Below are 17,126 nucleotides of genomic sequence, written 5' to 3'. Positions count from 1 at the left end.
AACCGAAACACAGTTATGCCCGACTCTGCGACCCCATGGACTGTAACCCACCCAGGCTCCTCCATCCATGGAATATTCTAGGCAAGAATACCAGAGTGGGTTGACATTTCATCTTCCAGAGGAGCTTCCCGATCCAGGGATGGAACCCAGGTCTCCCCCATTGTGGGCAGACTCTTTACCGTCTGACCCACCAGTGAAGCCCAAAGGCGAGTTCTTAACCACCAGACCACCGGGGAAGTCCCTGACTGGAGTGGGTTGCCCTGCCCTCCTCCAGGGGATCTTCCCTATCCATGATAGAACTCGGGTCTCCTGCACTGCAGGCAGATAACTTCACCGTCCGAGCCACTAGGGAAGCCCAGCCACTGGCAAAGCCCAACACGTAATAGCTGGTCGGTAAAAGCTCAACATTCAGAAAACTAAGATCGTGGCATCTGGTCCCATCACTTCATGGGAAATAGATGGGGAAGCAGTGGAAACAGTGTCAGACTTTATTTTGGGGGGCTCCAAAATCACTGCAGATGGTGCCTCAGCCATGAAATTAAAAGATGCTTACTCCTTGGAAGGAAAGTTATGACCAACCTAGACAGCATATTAAAAAGCAAAGACATTACTTTGCCAACAAAGGTCCATCTAGTCAAGGCTCTGGTTTTTCCAGTGGTCATGTATGGATGTAAGAGTTGGACTGTGAAGAAAGCTGAGCGCCAAAGCATTGATGCTTTTGAACTGTGGTGTTGGAGAAGACTCTTGAGAGTCCCTTGGACTGCAAGGAGATCCAACCAGTCCATTCTAAAGGAGATCAGTCCTGGGTGTTCTTTTGAAGGACTGATGCTGAAGCTGAAACTCCAATACTTTGGCCACTTCATGCGAAGAGTTGACTCATTGGAAAAGACTCTGATGGTGGGAAGGATTGGGGTCAGGAGGAGAAGGGGACGACCGAGGATGAGATGGCTGGATAGCATCACCAACTCGATGGACGTTAGTTTGAGTGAACCCCGAGAGTTGGTGATGGACAGGGAGGCCTGGCATATTGCGATTCATGGGGTCGCAAAGAGTCGGACATGACTGAGACTGAACTGAACTGAACAGCTTCCTGAATGAATTGTACACGTGCATGAAACAATCCAGTGGTGAACACAGGAATAAGATACAGTGTTCTTATTTAGGTCTCTGACCTAACTTCATCGGAAGTAAATCAATATTTATTTTCTGCCAGGCAGTGGATCCGCACCATCAGTCTATTTTGCATATCTAGGGCTCCGGGATTGGGGTACATTTCTGTCCACTCCCTCCGGACCTACTGTCCTTTGGCCAGGATGCGGTGTTGTGCTGCCATCTGTCTCCGACTGGCGGGGACCTCCGACCGGCGGGGAGAGTGTGAGAGCCGGGGCAAAATCCCTCCCGCACAAATGCCTGCTCGGTGTCGAAAGGCGCCCGGAGCCTAGGTGGTTGCACTGGACGAATGGCACTACTCCAGCCGGGTTCCCGCCGCCCGCTTTTATTCGCCAGAAGTTGGCTTTCCACTCTCCTGCTCCAAAGGTGCCTTTCCCGCCTTCCGGATCTTTGCGAAGGGAGAGCGGTTTCCGGGCGGCCGGCTTGGCGACCGGAAGCGGAAGTGCTCCCGGGAGGCGTCCGGGTAGTAGCTCGGTGGCTGAGCGCAGCATGGAGCACGTGACGGAGGGTTCTTGGGAGTCGCTACCGGTGCCGCTGCATCCGCAGGTGCTGAGTGTCTTGCGGGAGCTCGGTTTTCCGTACATGACGCCGGTGCAGGTACTCGGCATAGGCCCTGGGGGAGGAGGGCCCTCGGTGCGAAGGGGGCAGGTTGGGAAAGGGAAACTCAGAGCTGGGACGTTTTTGTCATGTCGTCTTTCTGCTTCACCGACTTGGGTGATGCCTAGCTGGTTAATGATCGCCAGGCAGAGGCTGCAGGCGGCGGCGCGCCTGTACTAGGGTTTTCATAACACCTCTCCTCCATCCGCTCTTAGGTGCTGGGACTTAAGTGCCTGGCTCGTATCCTACTCTTAAATTCGTATCTTGCTCTTAAGTACCTGGTTCGTATCCTGGCCCTGACCTCTGTAGATCTGTGAGACCTTGAGCAAATGACTTAACCTCTCTGAGCTTCATTTCCTTTCCTTGTGAAATGACGAAAATAGTATTACCTAAGAATTGTTGTGAGGGTTACCTAAGAGAATGTTACGGACACTCAGTAAATGTAACCTGTTGTCTTGTTTTTTTTTTTTGTTTGTTTACCTGTTGTCTTGTTATGTGGGCTAAGTGAAGTGTTTTGGTCCAGCTCACTCATTTATTCAAGCAGTTTCTCCAGGACAAACTGTGTATCAGGTACTCTTTTAGACTCCGGGGATTTTGCAGTGTTGGTCCCCACTCATGGCCCTTGCTTTTTAATGCAGAAGAGAGAGAAGGGAGTAAAGAAAGTAATTTCAGCTGGTGATCAGTGTTGTGGAGGAGACAGTGACAAGAAAGTACAGGGCAGAAGGTAAGATAGAGAAGGCCTCTTGGAGGAGGTGTCATTAAGCTGATACCTGAATGAGAAGGAGGCCAAGGGATGACTGGAGGCAGGATATTCCAGCAAAGAGAAATGCCAGTACAAGTGGAATGAGCTTGGAGGAACAGAAAGAAGGCCTTTGTGGCTGGGGCATCATGAGTAGCGTAAGAGATGAGCAAATAGAGGGCTGACCATGCAGGGTCTTACTTGTGGGATCTTGTATTTTGTTCTGGATGTAGTGAGAAGCCGTCTTACATGGGAGACTGCAGGAAGAGAAGGGCCGTGACTGCTGTGTGGAGAGTGGACTTTAGGGGAGTGAGAGAAGAAGTGAGGCCATCCACTAGGAGGCCGTTGTCGAGTTAGAGGTGATGGTGGCTTGGAGTAGAGAGGAGGTTGTGGATATTGAGGAGCTGCTTTTGAGATAGCTTTAGGGTTGCTGAGGGACCAGATGGGGGGGTCAGGAAAGAGGAATCTAGAGGGACCCTGAGGTTTTTGTCTTTAGTGACTGGGTGATTGGTGATGTCATTTACTAAGGTGAGGAAAGCTGGCAGGGTAACAGTCTTCAACGGGAAAATCTAGAGTCCTGTTTTGGAATGTTGAGATGTGCATAGGCTCCTGAGGAAAGGTGTGGAGGAGTCAGGCAGTGCTGTGTGTCATGCCTTGGGACTGCTGGGCAGAGAGGACCCAATATTTGCCATTGGAGTCCGTGGTATCAGTGCTGTCAACTGTGGTAGCCACTCACATATGACTATTAAGATCACTTGAAACATGGTGAGTCCAAATTGAGATGTATTCTAAATATAAAAATCTATGATGGATTTTGAGCACTTAGCATGAAAGACAAATGAAAAATATCTCATTCATTTAAAAAATATCGCTTACACATCGAGCCAACAATATTTTGGATGATATTAGGTTAAATAAAATACAAATAAAAATTCATTTTGTCTATTTTTGCTTAAAAAATATATATTTATTTATTCATTTGGCTACATCGGCTCTTTGTTGCATTATGCAGGATCCTTCATTGTGGGCACAGACTTCAGAGTGTGTGGGTTTCAGTAGCTTTGGTGTTCAGGCTTAGTTGCTCCACAGCATGTGGAATCTTAGTTCCCTGACCAGGGATCAAACCCAGGCCCCTGCATTGCAAGCGAATTCTTAGCCACTGGACCACCAGGGGAGTCCCTCTTTTTACTTAATGTGGCTACTAGATGAGTATGTGGCTCACATTATATATATATATTTTTTTTTTTTTAAAGTATAACTGATTTACAGTGTTGTGTCAATCTCTGCTATATAGCACAGTGACTCAGTTTTATACATAGATACATTCTTTTTTAAATATTCTTTTCCATTATGTTTTATCCCAGGAGATTGGATATAGTTCCCTGTGCTATACAGTAGGACCTTGTTGTTTCTCCATTTCTAAATGTGATAGGTTGCACCTATCAACCCCAAATTCCCAGTCCGTCCCCTCCCTCCCCCTCCTCCCTCTTCCTTGGCAACCATAAGTCTGCTCTCTTATCATATTTATTTCTTTTGGGCAGCAGTGGTCCATAGCAGAGTTCTCAGTCTGCGCTCTTGATATTTTGGACTGGATAATTCTTTGTTATATGAAATGGCCCTGGGTGTTGTGGGCTGTTTAACAGCATCTCTGGGCTCTACTTATTAGGTGCTAGAAACAGACCACCTCCTGCTTCCCCTGCCCCATTCTGACTACTTACAACATCTCCAGTTACCTTACAATAACTGCCACATGTTCCCTGAGACTTACTTGTGTCGAGGCAGTTAGGAAAATTCTGCATGTGCTGCAGTGGGTGAGCTCAGGCTCTGAGGACCAGGAGTGGAATCCTGGGTGGTGGGGAGGGGGAAACTTTGAAGCCAAGATCTGAGTCTGCTTCAGGTTCAGCTGCTCGTTGCTGCAATCAAAGGGCTAGGGCCCTGGTAAACCTGCGGGTTCTCGGTGGTGTTTATAATGAAAGAGCCCGTTTGAATCGTTATTTTGTGCTATGAGGACAGGAAGGAACCTTAAAACCACTGTCTTCAGCCCCTTCCTGGTCTAGAGGGGAAGAGTAAGCGAGGCAGGGCTAGAACTCAGGACTCCCAACTCCCAGCTCGACTCGCTTCCCCTGCACGCCATCTGTGTCGACAACATGCCGTGTTACCTGACCACACTGAGGTCCCTGCTGGTGACTGATCAGAGTCCACTTTGCAGTGGGATCCAGTGTGACCAAGGCCAGTGCTGTGTTCCCTGGGCTTTGGGCCTCGTCTGTGGTGTCACGGCGTCCCATAACTGGTAATTTGCCATCTCTCTTTTCAGTCTGCAACCATCCCTCTGTTCATGAAAAACAAAGACGTTGCTGCAGAAGCGGTGAGTACGTTATGGCAGTGCAGCCTGTCCTCCCGTTTGCCCTCCAGAACGAACTTGGAGGAAAAGCAAACCGCAGCTTCCTCCCCTTTCAGGTCACAGGTAGTGGCAAAACCCTCGCTTTCGTCATCCCCATCGTGGAAATTCTCCTGAGGAGGGAAGAGAAGTTAAAGAAGAGTCAGGTGAGGAGACCAAACGCTTTATTTTCCCCTAGTCATCAGAGAGTTCACAGTTGAGGAAAAAGCTAGTCAAAAGCTTGAAAAAAGAAGAAAAGTACAGTGTGTCCTCATGACTCGCAGATTCTGTGTTTATGAATTTGCTGCTCCTTAGCATGTATCTGTAGCTCCCCAGGCAGCAGTCACCATGCTTTCGTGCTCATGCAGGGCCTTGCCTGGGGCAGCGACACTGATGGCACGTTCCCAGCTGAGCCTGAAGAGGGTGACTACCTTCTGGTTCCTGCTCTCAGACTGTAAACACGGGTCCTTTTCCTGGTCTACGTACTGCTGTGATGTCTTTTGTGTGTGTGTGTGTGTGTGTGTGTGTGTGTATGTGGTGATTTCACTGCTTAAAATGACCCCCAAACATAGTGCCGAAGCACTGCTGAGCATTCCTGAGCGCAAGGAGGCTGTGTTGACCCTTACGGAGAAAATACGTGTTACATAAGCCTCATTCAGGCATGCATGATAGTGCTGTGGCTTTGAGTTCAACGTTAATGAATCAACAGTGTATATTCAATGAGATACCTTTATTTATTTAATTGAAGTATACTTGACTTACAAAGTAAGGTGTCTTTAAACAGACATGTGTGTAAAACAAGCTTATGTACTGTTAGGTTGACAAAAAGATGACCAGAGGCTCGAGGGAACCTAACCTCACTTCCCTGGGAGCCATGGTTCAGTATTTGTTAATGTAGTGTCTGGCTGCTTTATAGAGAACTGACTGTAATTCAGACTACAGCCGACCCTTGGATAACAGGTTTGAGTGGTGTGGGTCCACTTAAGTGTGGGTTTTATCAGCAGTGAGTAACTATAGGTCTCTGCCAACTGATAGTTTAATCCCTCCATGTGGACTGGGGTTACAGAGGAATCAAACCAGTTATACCCTGTTACATGGAGGGCCGACTTTAAAGTACAGGTGGATTTTCAACTGTGCTTCCTGGTGACACCGTGGTAAAGGATCTGCCTGCCCGAGCAGAAGATGCAGGATGTTCAGGTTCAGTCCTGGGTCAGGAAGATCCCCTGGAGGGGGAAATGGCAACCCACTCCAGTATTCTTGCCTGGAAAATCTGATGGACCGAGGAGCCTGATGGGCTCCTGTCCATGGGGTCACAAAAGAGTTGGACACGACTGGACACAAGTGCTTTTTCGACTCTGCAGAGGCTTGGTGCCCCTAACCACCCCCCGCCACCCCCATCATTCAAGGTTCAGCTCTAGTTGATACGCACTATGGCCATGCACTGCGGAAAAGCCCAGGAAGTGCCCTGGAAACCTTCCTCCCTGAGGTGGAGGGTGCCGATTGTGGAATTTCAGCTCTGTAAGCTGCAGGCTCCGCTAATCATGTCCCTTCCTGCCACGTGGTTAGGTGGGCGCCATAATCATCACACCCACGCGAGAGCTGGCTGTTCAGATAGAGGAGGTCCTGTCTCATTTCACAAAGCCCTTCCCACAGTTTAGGTAAGTTGGGGGCAGAGTCCCAAACTTTCAGCCATGGGCTGCAGAATTCCTCCTGACCTCAGAGACCCTTCTCTCGTTTCAGCCAGATTCTCTGGATTGGAGGCAGGAATCCTGGAGAAGATGTCGCCAGATTTAAGGAGCTTGGGTGAGTTGCCTTGCTGCTTTGCTTGCTCTTGACATTGAACTTGATGCATGATCAAGACCTAACTGTAAACGCCCCCTTCAGTCACTCCCCTCCCTACAAAAAGTTTTTTCTTCCTGCCAGCCTCCCATTTTGCTCATGGTTAATGGTCTTGTCTCTCCTGAGGTGGTCCCTGACCTCGCCTTGAGCCCCAGATAATCCACTTGTCTCCCTGGCATCTGACTGGCATCTCACAGCTTTTGTGGAAACATCTAAAACAAGAGCTTGGAATTTTCATCCCTAGACTCGTACCTCATGTGGAGTTTCCTGTTCAGCTTTCCCCTGTGTGCCTCTCCTGAGGTCAGGGAGTCAGCCTTGACTCCTCACCGTCCCCACGTCCCTCCTCTCAGATAATCATCACCAGATCCCTGGCATTTTCTCTCTGAAGCACATCTCTTAACTGATAACTTTCCCATCACCAGCTCTTCTGCTTGTTTCTCCCCTGAACTCCAGTAACTGCTCTTTCTTTCTCTCCTGTCTGTTTCTTTACCTTTTAAAAAAATGAATTTGTCTATTATTTATTTCTGGCTGCTTGGGATCTTGCAGCACACAGGCTCTCTAGCTGTGGTTCGAGGGCTCAGCTGTCCCGCTGGCATGTGGGCTCTTAGTTCCCCAACCAGGAATCCCTGGGTTGCACAGTGGATCCTTAATCATGGACCCCCAGGGAAGTCCCTCTGCTGTATGTCTCTACTGTTAGCCCCTGGTTATCCACTCTCCATGTAGCCACCAGAGTGCCAGCCTGGTCGTGTCCCTCACTGAAAGCACTTCAGTGGCCCCTGCTGGCCCTTAGGATGGGTCCTGATGTTGGTGTGGGCACTCTGTGCTGCCACCGTCTTCCAGTCTGCCATGCTGTTACGGTGAGCTGGCTTTCTCCCAGCTATTGTACGTGCCTGGCTCCTTTGCATCCCCAGGCAGCTCATGAAAGTCAGGGTGGTGTTAGTCTTGCTGTGTTTTACCTTCAGGGCCTAACAAGGAGCGGGAGCATACAGCAGGTGTTTACTAAACATTTAGAATAAACATTTGAATACACGATGGCATCAGCCTGCGGCATTTTATTGTCCACTATGAATAATAGTTTGTAATGAGCAGTGATAAACTTTGTGCCCAGTTTGTCAGTGAATTCTTGATAAAGAAGACTTTGCTTGAGTGCTCGCTGTGTCCAGCTGCAATGGGAGGTGCTTTGCAGTAGGGGTCACAGACTCAAGTTTCTGCAGGAGTTGGAGGAAAATATAAACATCTGAAGTGGGGCTGGGTGGGCACTGGGAGAAACTGGCTCGTTTATGCCTGAATACTCATCTCCAGTTGACATGTTGCTACAGGACTCTGTATTGCCAGGTTTTTAATTTTTTGTAGTCTAGATTTTTTTTAACATTTGCATGTAATTCACATTTAAAAAATTATAATAACTTCCCTGCAGGGACCCAGTCTGTGTGGGGTGGGGGGCGCACATTTGGCTTTCAGTCTGCCGGTTTGTGATCTTTACATAAAATTGTCTCTAGTTCTGTTGACATTCACATTTTATAGATGAGTGACCTGGGGCCTAAAGCAGTCGAATAAAGCCAGGGTCCTTTCAGTAAAGGCCCGGATAGTAATTATTTTAGCTTCGTCAGTCACACAGTCTGGGTCATTACAGCTCTCCTCTGCTGTTAGTGTGTGAAAGCCTCCAGAGGCAACCCATGAATGAAGGAGGATGTGGAGTGACATGCCAATAAAATGTCACAGAAACAGTGGAGGCCAGATTTGGCCAAAGGGCGTTTGCTGAGCCCTGCCCTCAGTCTCAGCCTGGAACTCAGACCTGCCCCCTCATGGTGCAGCCTTCTCCTCCCACTGTGGTGGTCTCCCTTCTTGTCTGTGGGATTTTAGATGACGTTTTTGGAAGGATAGGGCTTCCCAGGTGACACAGTGATAAAGAATCCACCTGTCAATGCAGAATATACAGGAGACTAGGGTTTGATCCCTGGGTGGGGAAGATCGCCTGGAGAAGAGAATGGCAACCCACTCCAGTATTCTTGCCTGGGGAATCCCATGGACAGAGGAGCCTGGTGGGCTATAATTCATGGGGTCGTAAGAGTGGGGCATGACTGAGCCGTCATGCACGGGGGGATACAGCAGTTGTGTTTGGAATCACAAAGGTCCCTGAGATTCACTGAGTGCAATAAATGTTAACTTTCTTTTCATAGTGGGAACATCATCGTGGCAACCCCAGGCCGCCTGGAGGACATGTTCCGAAGGAAGGCTGAGGGCCTTGATCTGGCGAGCTGCGTGAGGTCCCTGGAGGTCCTGGTATTGGATGAAGCAGACAGGCTTCTGGACATGGGTTTCGAGACAAGGTACTGAAGTTTGGACTTAATGGGTGTTGGGTGACACAGGGTGGAAAGGACCCCAAGGTGGAATTCCTTTATCACTTGGTGACTGTATCTCTGTTAGCTGCACGTGAAGTTCATATCATTAGGTTGTTTGATCCATCAAATTCTTCCACACTATTTAAATTTCAGTTGTTCTTTGAGGCATTTTCCTTCATGGCTCTTTAAAAGTTTTTGTGTGTTTTAAAGAATTAAATAGCTTTATTGGGATCCAATTCATATGTTACACAGTTTGCTCAATTAAATAGTGTGCAGCTCAATAGGTTTTAGTCTCAAAAAGTTTTGTTTTAATTTCACTCTTTTAATTGTCCCCCCATTATGAGTTCACTTGTATGTTTATGTTGAAGAAACATTGGGAAAATAAGAGTATAAAGAGGAAATGAAGATCACCTGTAATCCCACCTTCCAGAAACAGCTCCTGTGACTATTGTTACGGTTTCCAGTCCCAGTAACAGCTCCTGTGAATATTGCTACGGTTCCCAGTCTTCTAAAATACCTGTTTAGTATCATAAAACGCCCTTTGTTCCTTATGCTGATAAGTAAGGGGTTAAGATGAGCCCTTCTTTTTTCAGCATAAACACCATCCTGGAGTTTTTGCCCAAGCAGAGAAGAACAGGCCTTTTCTCGGCCACTCAGACCCAGGAGGTGGAGAACCTGGTGAGAGCCGGCCTGCGGAACCCCGTGCGCATCTCGGTGAAGGAGAAGGGCGTGGCGGCCAGCAGCACCCAGAAGACCCCTTCCCGCCTGGAGAACCACTACATGGTGAGCACTGGGCGTCCGCGCCGACCCCTGCCGGCCAGTGACGACGAGGGCTGCGGTTCACAGTGATGTTTACCAAGATTGAAATTTGCCAACAATGGTTGAAGTATTCTCACAAAAAATTTAAAAAGTGAAGTGAAGTGATAGGTGTATTAACTTGATTATGACAGTCATTTCACTGTGTGTATGTATGTTAAGTCATCACATCATACACCTTAAACATATATTAACTACATGTATATATTTTTACTATATAAATGTGCTTAAATATATAATTTTTATTTGCCAATTGAACCTCAGTAAAAAAAAGTAGAACCAGTATTGTTAGTCAAAGCAGTTTACTGAAAAAAATCACCAATTTTTTTTGACTCGTACTACTTTCAATAAGCTTAATTCCATTTTTCCTTTGAAATGATCAGCTATGAGAATTGTTTGAACAGCTTATTAGATTTTTAAGTTTTTACTTAATTGAAAGTGATTTTCAAGTACTTTTTTCTTAACTTTCACTGTATGTTTTATCAATATGATACTCCATGTTCCCACTAATATAGCAGTTAAAACAGAAAGCAAGCAAAAATTAATAATGATGAGTGCTCTGTGGGTTAGCTTTCCGTTTTCTAGGTAACTGAGTCTGTAAAATGATACCCTGAGGCACATTTGAAAGTGCAGCATTTGGGGCAGGGCTGGGATACATGGTATGTGTGATGATACTTGTCATTCAGCAAGTAAATGGATAAGTTAAGATGGGCATAACTGTGTTTTAAGCATACTCTCCAGGGATGGTGTCCTTGGGCCTCCTACCCCCAAGTGATCAAACTTTTTGACATGTGCATAGCGTGTGCTGGGTACAGGCATGGGACACACTGGGTTCCCGGCCCGTCAGTATGAGCCTGAGTTAGAGAAGGGCACAGCCAGACAAGTAGCTCAAACACAAAATCTAATGATAGGCTCTCTGAAGGAGCCTTTTTAGGTGACAGTGTTCCACTCTGGAACCTAAATGTTTGGTGTGTTCATTTTGCAGCTGAGAGTTTCTCAGTTCTTCCCTGGTGGCTCAGATGGAAAAGCACCTGCCTGCAGTGTGGGAGACCCAGGTTCAATCCCTGGGTTGGGAAGATCCCCTGGAGAAGGAAATGGCAACCCACTCCAGTACTCTTGCCTGGAAAATCCCATGGACAGAGGAGCCTGGCAGGCTACAGTCCATGGGGTCACAAAGAGTCAGACACGACTGAGCAACTTCACTTTCACTTTCTTTCAATTTGTAGCAGTAAATCCTAGCTGCTGCTGCCCTTCCTCACCAGGCAGCGGGAGGGCTTTTTGGAATGTGATTGTTAGTAGTGAGTCCCCTCCTTCTGTCCTCTCTGGTCACTGGCTCAAGCCAGGAGGCATCTAGAGAGGATGGTCAGCCAGGGTGGCCAGGCCAGTGTCCCTGCATGACAGGGCACCTCTGTATCGTCAGCCAGGGAACAGGGTTTTTCTTTTGGCTGAGGGGGGCTCCCCAGCTCCTGAGCACGGTGACGTGTTTGCCGAGAAAGTGGGCCATTTCCAAACCAGTGTCCCTGGTGCTGTGGACTGTAAGGGCAAGGAGGTTGCCGTTCTTGTGTCAGTTCCTGGAGGGTCCGGGGGTAGGCGGGTCAAGGCAAAAGAGTTTGCAAATGAGAAAACTGCACCTGGTGCAGCTGTCAGGAGGATGTTTTTGAAATCAGACCAGGGGTATTATACTTGTTGCTGCTGCTTCCGCTTGCAGCCAGGCTGGTAAAGTTGGGCGGCCGGCTCTTCCTAGGGGAGAGAGGAGGCCGTGGACGGTGAGGTGGTTAAGAGCAGAGGCACAAGGGCACGGCCGCCCTGGTGTGCAGCTCGGCTTTGTCCCTTCCTAACAGAACCAGGTGGACTTACAGTTCATCACCAGTAAAATAGGGGCTCAGGGAGCACCCACTTCATAGGGTTGCTGTGAGGGTTGGTTTATTAAAACACATGAAGGTTTTAGGCCATTGCTTAGTACATAGTACGTACTAATAAATTAGCTTTGGAACCCACTGTGGCTGTTACTGCAGTCTGCTCTTTTGCATTTATTTAAGCAACTGCATTTATAAATGTCTGAGTGTGTGAGAAAGAAATTCCAAATTGAGGATTTGGTTTTAGTATTAATAAAAATAGGGGGAATGCATTCAGGTGGATTTACATGTCTTTAATTTGGGAGCCTGAAAGGAGCTCCAGTCTGTCTCCATGGAGGTCTGTGAAGTAATTCTGTGCAGTCCGTTCTGGGAATCTGTGTTCACCTCAGAGCAGTGATTTCTGAACATGGCCATGCCTCAGAATCTCACGGGCGCTGTTAAATAATACTGACCCTTGGGTCCAATTCCAGAGCTATGATCTGTGGTCTTTAGGCTGTGTCTGAGGACCAGTATTGTACAGCCCTCCCCTGGAGATGGTGTTACGGCCAGCATGGTGCTGTTGGCATGTTGGGGTTTGGGAGGTACTTACTGCACCGAGTGACTCACTGTCCTCAGTTACATGATTATCTGATTTAACATGTGACAGCTGATGTTAATTCTGAGCTCAGTGGACTGAGTAACATCCTGGTGGAAGTCTTCCTCTTCATGGAGGCAGTTAGAGTCCTTAAAATTTAAGGCCCAAACTGAAAATAGTTGTGGGGTTGTTTTTATTGTCAGCAAATTTGTCTTTATCGGTTTTCCTTTTTATTTCGCAGGTCTGTAAGGCAGATGAGAAATTTAATCAGCTGGTACATTTTCTTCGAAACCATAAGCAGGAGAAACATCTGGTCTTCTTCAGGTAATCCTTCTGGGGTTCAATGTGCATGTGTGTGTAGTCTTCAGTTTTGGAATTCCTTTTAGGTTGCTTCTCTTTTAGAAGTATGTTTAACTGCAAGTGGCTGAAAACCCAACTTCTGCAGCTCAAGCAGGAAGGGTTTATTTTTTCTCCTGTAAAAAGGAGTCCAGAGGTAGGCAGTTCCTAACATTGGTTTCTGTCTCAGCAACATCAAGGCCAGTGTTTCTGTGAGGGTCTTGGCTTTTCCTTCCTGTAGGTCAGCTCTGGTTTTGAGATGACTGCTTTGACACCCCGTCACATCTGTACCGGAAGCAGATAAAAGAGGAAAGGCAGGGGGAAGGGCAGTACTTGCTATATTTGAATCTTAATCAGAAAAGCAAAAGGCTTTCCCAGATAACACCTGCCCCTGACCCTGGCTGACTTCTGCTTTCATTGCATGGGCCAAAGATGGGTCACCTGGCAGCCCCTCACTGTGAGAGGTGGATAAATGAGTGGGTAGCTGTCCCAGCCTTTGCAGTAGCGGGAGATGAGGGAGGAAGTGGTTGGGATGCTGTTTAATCAGCCAGCCTAGTGTCTGCCACGCTGGGGTATGTCCTGTTGTCAGAGTGCATGCATTCTTGGGCTGTTTTTTCCTCCATATATACCTACAGTGGTGTTCTTTGGCATATCCAAAGAATTTTATGTTTCTTTTCCACCCATTATTTCACCTGCAGTAACTATATTGACCCATAGTTAGAAATACAACCTGGTTCTCTCTCTCTGTCTCACATAACACGCACACACGCAATTGAAACAAAGATTTCACAGAATTGCACTTGACTAGGTGGGAGGCATTCTGATGCTTTCTTTTCTGTTCTGCTCTGATTTTTTAAAAATGTTGGTTCAGACTCACTAAATTGATTTTAGGACCCATCAGATTACTTTCAAGATCTGTGGGTTGTGGCCCCTTGGTGTGTAAAACTGCACCCTTATATATGATGTAACTTGTGGAAAACAGCGGGGAACCCGGCAGCGGTCACTAGGCATGGATCTTTAAACATTTTTTATTTTGGCTGTGTTGGGTCTTTGTTGCAGCACATGGCCTTTCTTTAGTCGTGGCAGGCAGCCTTCTCTTATTGTGGTGCCAGGGCTCAGTTGCCCCACGGCATGTGGAATCTTAGTTCTCGGACCAGGGATCAAAGCCCCTGTCCCCTCCCCCAGCACCTGCGCCTGTGTGGAATACTACGGAAAGGCTCTGGAGGCCCTGGTGAAGGGTGTGAAGGTAATGTGCATTCACGGAAAGATGAAATACAAGCGCAATAAGATCTTCATGGAGTTTCGCAAATTGCAGAGGTGGGTTGGCTTCCCTGGAGATGGCAGATCTCCAGCCTCTCTGCTCTTCTGCAGGGTGCTCTGCCTCTAGACCTTCTTGTGTGTTGGAACCCTCTTCCTTCTCTAACCCGGTTATCACATCTTCTCCCCCCGCTCTCTGTCCTGAGCCCGTAATTATGCTTTGCTGCACTGACTTCCTTGTCAACTTCCTTGCTCAATTGTAAGCTCCAATTGTAAGAACGGGAACCTGTGTGTTATGTTCATTCGTGGATTCCCCACTATCTGGCCCAGGGTTTGGTAAGCTGTTTGTTGCATGAATGGATGGACAGAGCGGATGGGAGAAACCCATTGAAGGTTCCGGGTTGACTACACTATAGGAAAGCTGTGTCTCTGGAGACTGTAACTTGACTTCGTTTGTGCATAGATGTACTTTTCTGTTTTTCTTGATCACTGAAAAGATCAGTGATCTTATTGATTCTGGCTATATTAAAAACAATCTTTTAGGCAAAGTGATAGACTTGATGATTACACCTCAGTATGAGAGGGAAAATTTCAGTTTTTTTTAATGGCTGCAAAGGATTAGACCAAATACAGTGTTTTTGGTTTTTTTTCTTCCCCAATCGAAATATGCTAGTTAAAAAATCTTTTCATTATTTTTCATTCATCTTTTCATTATCTCCCCACCTCTTTACAAATTTCACTGAGAACTTGTGAAGTCCTAGAGATTCTTAGGAGGAAGAAAAATCAAAATGTTATTACTGTATATTTGCTTCCATGAGCTTCTGCAATCTGTTTTTACTGTCATCATCTTCAAATTAGTAACAACTGCTTGATGGTGGGGAAATGGTGGTCTCCTTACTCAGCTGGTGTTTTCTTATTTTCTAGTGGGATTTTAGTATGCACTGACGTGATGGCCCGAGGAATAGATATTCCTGAAGTAAACTGGGTCTTGCAATATGATCCTCCCAGTAATGCCAGGTACAGAGAACGTTACTTGCTCTGTCTAGGAATCTAGTCTAACGAAACAGGAATCGTGAGGAAGGTAAACATAATGATGGTTGTCAAAACATTATGAAATAGCAAAAGTCGGGGAACTGGTGTGTCATCACTGATGGGTCAGTAGTGATGCTGTATTGTATTTTCAGATACCTTTTAAAGTTCTTGCAGAAATGCACATGAATAGAGTGTTTAAAGGAAAAATATACTGCTGCTGCTGCTGCTAAGTCGTTTCAGTCGTGTCCGACTCTGTGCGACCCCATAGACAGCAGCCCACCAGGCTCCCCCGTCCCTGGGATTCTCCAGGCAAGAACACTGGAGTGGGTTGCCATTTCCTTCTCCAATGCGTGAAAGTGAAGTCGCCCAGTCGTGTCCAACTCTTAGCAACCCCATGGACTGCAGCCTACCATGCTCCTCCATCCATGGGATTTTCCAGGCAAGAGTACTGGAGTCGGGTGCCATTGCCTTCTCCTACATATGGAGATTTCAGTTATTCTGAGAGCAAGCATATGTATATTTCTAGGAAATGCCTCCAAACATAGGAAAATGCCTGTAAATACAAACTCTTAAGCAATACTTGTTAATTCTGGGTGGAGTTAGGGGTTGGACTCACAAATCACTTACATTTTCTCTTTTATATTACTTTTCATTGTTGCCCAAATTTTCCGCTGGGACCGCATCTTCCTACCTGTATCATCAGATGGGCATGAATTTACAAGTTTTATAGTTGACATTAAATGTCCAAGAGATTGCTCTCTGGTCTGCAGTGTGTATATTTAATCACCAGCTCTTCTCTAACACTAGTAAGTGGCAGAGTTGGGAATGAGCCATGGAGTCGGGTGGCTTCTGGTGTCATTTTAGGCGCGTCAGCTGCGTGGCCAGAGGCCAGTGCTCTCCTGAGCTGTCAGGCGGTAACTGTCCCCACCCCGTGTCGTTCCAGTGCCTTTGTGCATCGCTGTGGCCGCACAGCCCGCATCGGCCACGGCGGCAGTGCGCTCGTGTTTCTCCTTCCCATGGAAGAGTCATACATCAACTTCCTTGCAATTAACCAAAAAGTAAGCTCTCTTCCTTTTTTCTGTGGAATTCCCAAAGCCAGGTAGTTGGAAAAGTTCTTTTCCAGAAAGTGGTCCAGAATGTAGATTAGGGGCTGGGCTGGCAGTGTCAGTGTGGGAACCTGTCTATAGCTTTATAAAAGGCTGTGGAGAGGCTCTGTGGTCCACTGCTGGCCCCAGCTGAGCGTCATTACTCGGGAAGACAGACCTATGTTACCATATTTTCCAACCAGAAATCAGGACTGTTATGTAAAATCTGATTTTAAACTTTGCTTTAAGAAATTTAAAATACTTTCTGGACCAAGTAAAATACTTGGGTTGAATCTGGGCTTCAAAGCCTCCACTGGATAAGATTAAAATGAGTGGTTTTGGCTTTGATTTTACTGGCACTGGCTCTGATGGGGTAGCCTTGGGCGGGAGGCGGTCCCGGCCAGAAGTGACGATGTGGTCCCTGTGCAGTGCCCCCTGCAGGAGATGAAACTCCAGAAGAACACAGCTGACCTCCTTCCAAAGCTCAAGGCCATGGCCCTGGCGGACAGAGCCGTGTTTGAGAAGGGCATGAAAGCTTTTGTGTCATACGTCCAGGCTTACGCCAAGCATGAGTGCAACCTCATCTTCAGATTAAAGGGTAAGTTTGATTTGCTCACCATCTGAAACATTTGATGGTTTTTACAAGTATTAGAAATATGAAGGGCTTTCCAGGTGGCACTGGTGGTAAAGAACCTGCCTGCCAATGCTGGAGACATAAGAGACATGGGTTGGATCCCTGGGTTGGGAACATCCCCTGGATGAGGAAATCGCAACCTACTCCAGTATTCTTGCCTGGAGAATCACATGGACAGAGGAGCCTGGTGGGCTACAGTCCATGGAGTCACAGAATTGGACACCACTTACCAGCTGAGCACCTGTGTTGAGCACAAATATGAAACTGCTTTGTCTTGGTAGGGGTTCGATCCCTGGTCAGGGAACTAAGATCTTGCATGCTGTGTGGCATAGCCTCCCCAAAAATAAAAATAAAAGTCTTCCTTGGGTTTGACTAGGTACTGGCTGCTGAGTATTCTTTTAGTAAAAATTAATTATTTTAATTCTAATTAAAATGAGTCCTTTAGATCACATAGAAAAAATTACATTGCTAT

The 17,126-nt window shown here is 47.0% G+C and overlaps 1 protein-coding gene across 2 annotated transcripts in view; it reads left to right on the top strand.

The window, feature by feature from the left end:
* The first annotated feature begins 1,301 nt into the window (after positions 1 to 1,301).
* The window catches only part of DDX55 (DEAD-box helicase 55), a 17,312-nt gene continuing 1,487 nt past the window's right edge, over positions 1,302 to 17,126 (top strand). The window contains exons 1-12 of one of the 2 annotated variants that reach the window (XM_040250672.1): positions 1,616 to 1,767; positions 4,821 to 4,871; positions 4,964 to 5,050; positions 6,450 to 6,541; positions 6,624 to 6,686; positions 8,903 to 9,052; positions 9,658 to 9,847; positions 12,552 to 12,634; positions 13,832 to 13,963; positions 14,828 to 14,920; positions 15,879 to 15,993; positions 16,450 to 16,618. In XM_040250672.1, coding sequence (XP_040106606.1) covers positions 1,660 to 1,767; positions 4,821 to 4,871; positions 4,964 to 5,050; positions 6,450 to 6,541; positions 6,624 to 6,686; positions 8,903 to 9,052; positions 9,658 to 9,847; positions 12,552 to 12,634; positions 13,832 to 13,963; positions 14,828 to 14,920; positions 15,879 to 15,993; positions 16,450 to 16,618 — 1,333 coding nt within the window. In that variant the 5' untranslated portion in view covers positions 1,616 to 1,659. Of the gene's footprint in view, positions 1,768 to 4,820; positions 4,872 to 4,963; positions 5,051 to 6,449; positions 6,542 to 6,623; positions 6,687 to 8,902; positions 9,053 to 9,657; positions 9,848 to 12,551; positions 12,635 to 13,831; positions 13,964 to 14,827; positions 14,921 to 15,878; positions 15,994 to 16,449; positions 16,619 to 17,126 lie in introns of both variants that reach the window. The other variant, XM_040250674.1, reaches the window with a different exon arrangement.

The sequence above is a fragment of the Oryx dammah genome, unplaced genomic scaffold (assembly GCF_014754425.2).
Source record: "Oryx dammah isolate SB20612 unplaced genomic scaffold, SCBI_Odam_1.1 HiC_scaffold_12, whole genome shotgun sequence".
Classification (NCBI taxonomy): Eukaryota; Metazoa; Chordata; class Mammalia; order Artiodactyla; family Bovidae; genus Oryx; species Oryx dammah.
This window is presented reverse-complemented; position numbering and strand designations above follow the sequence as displayed.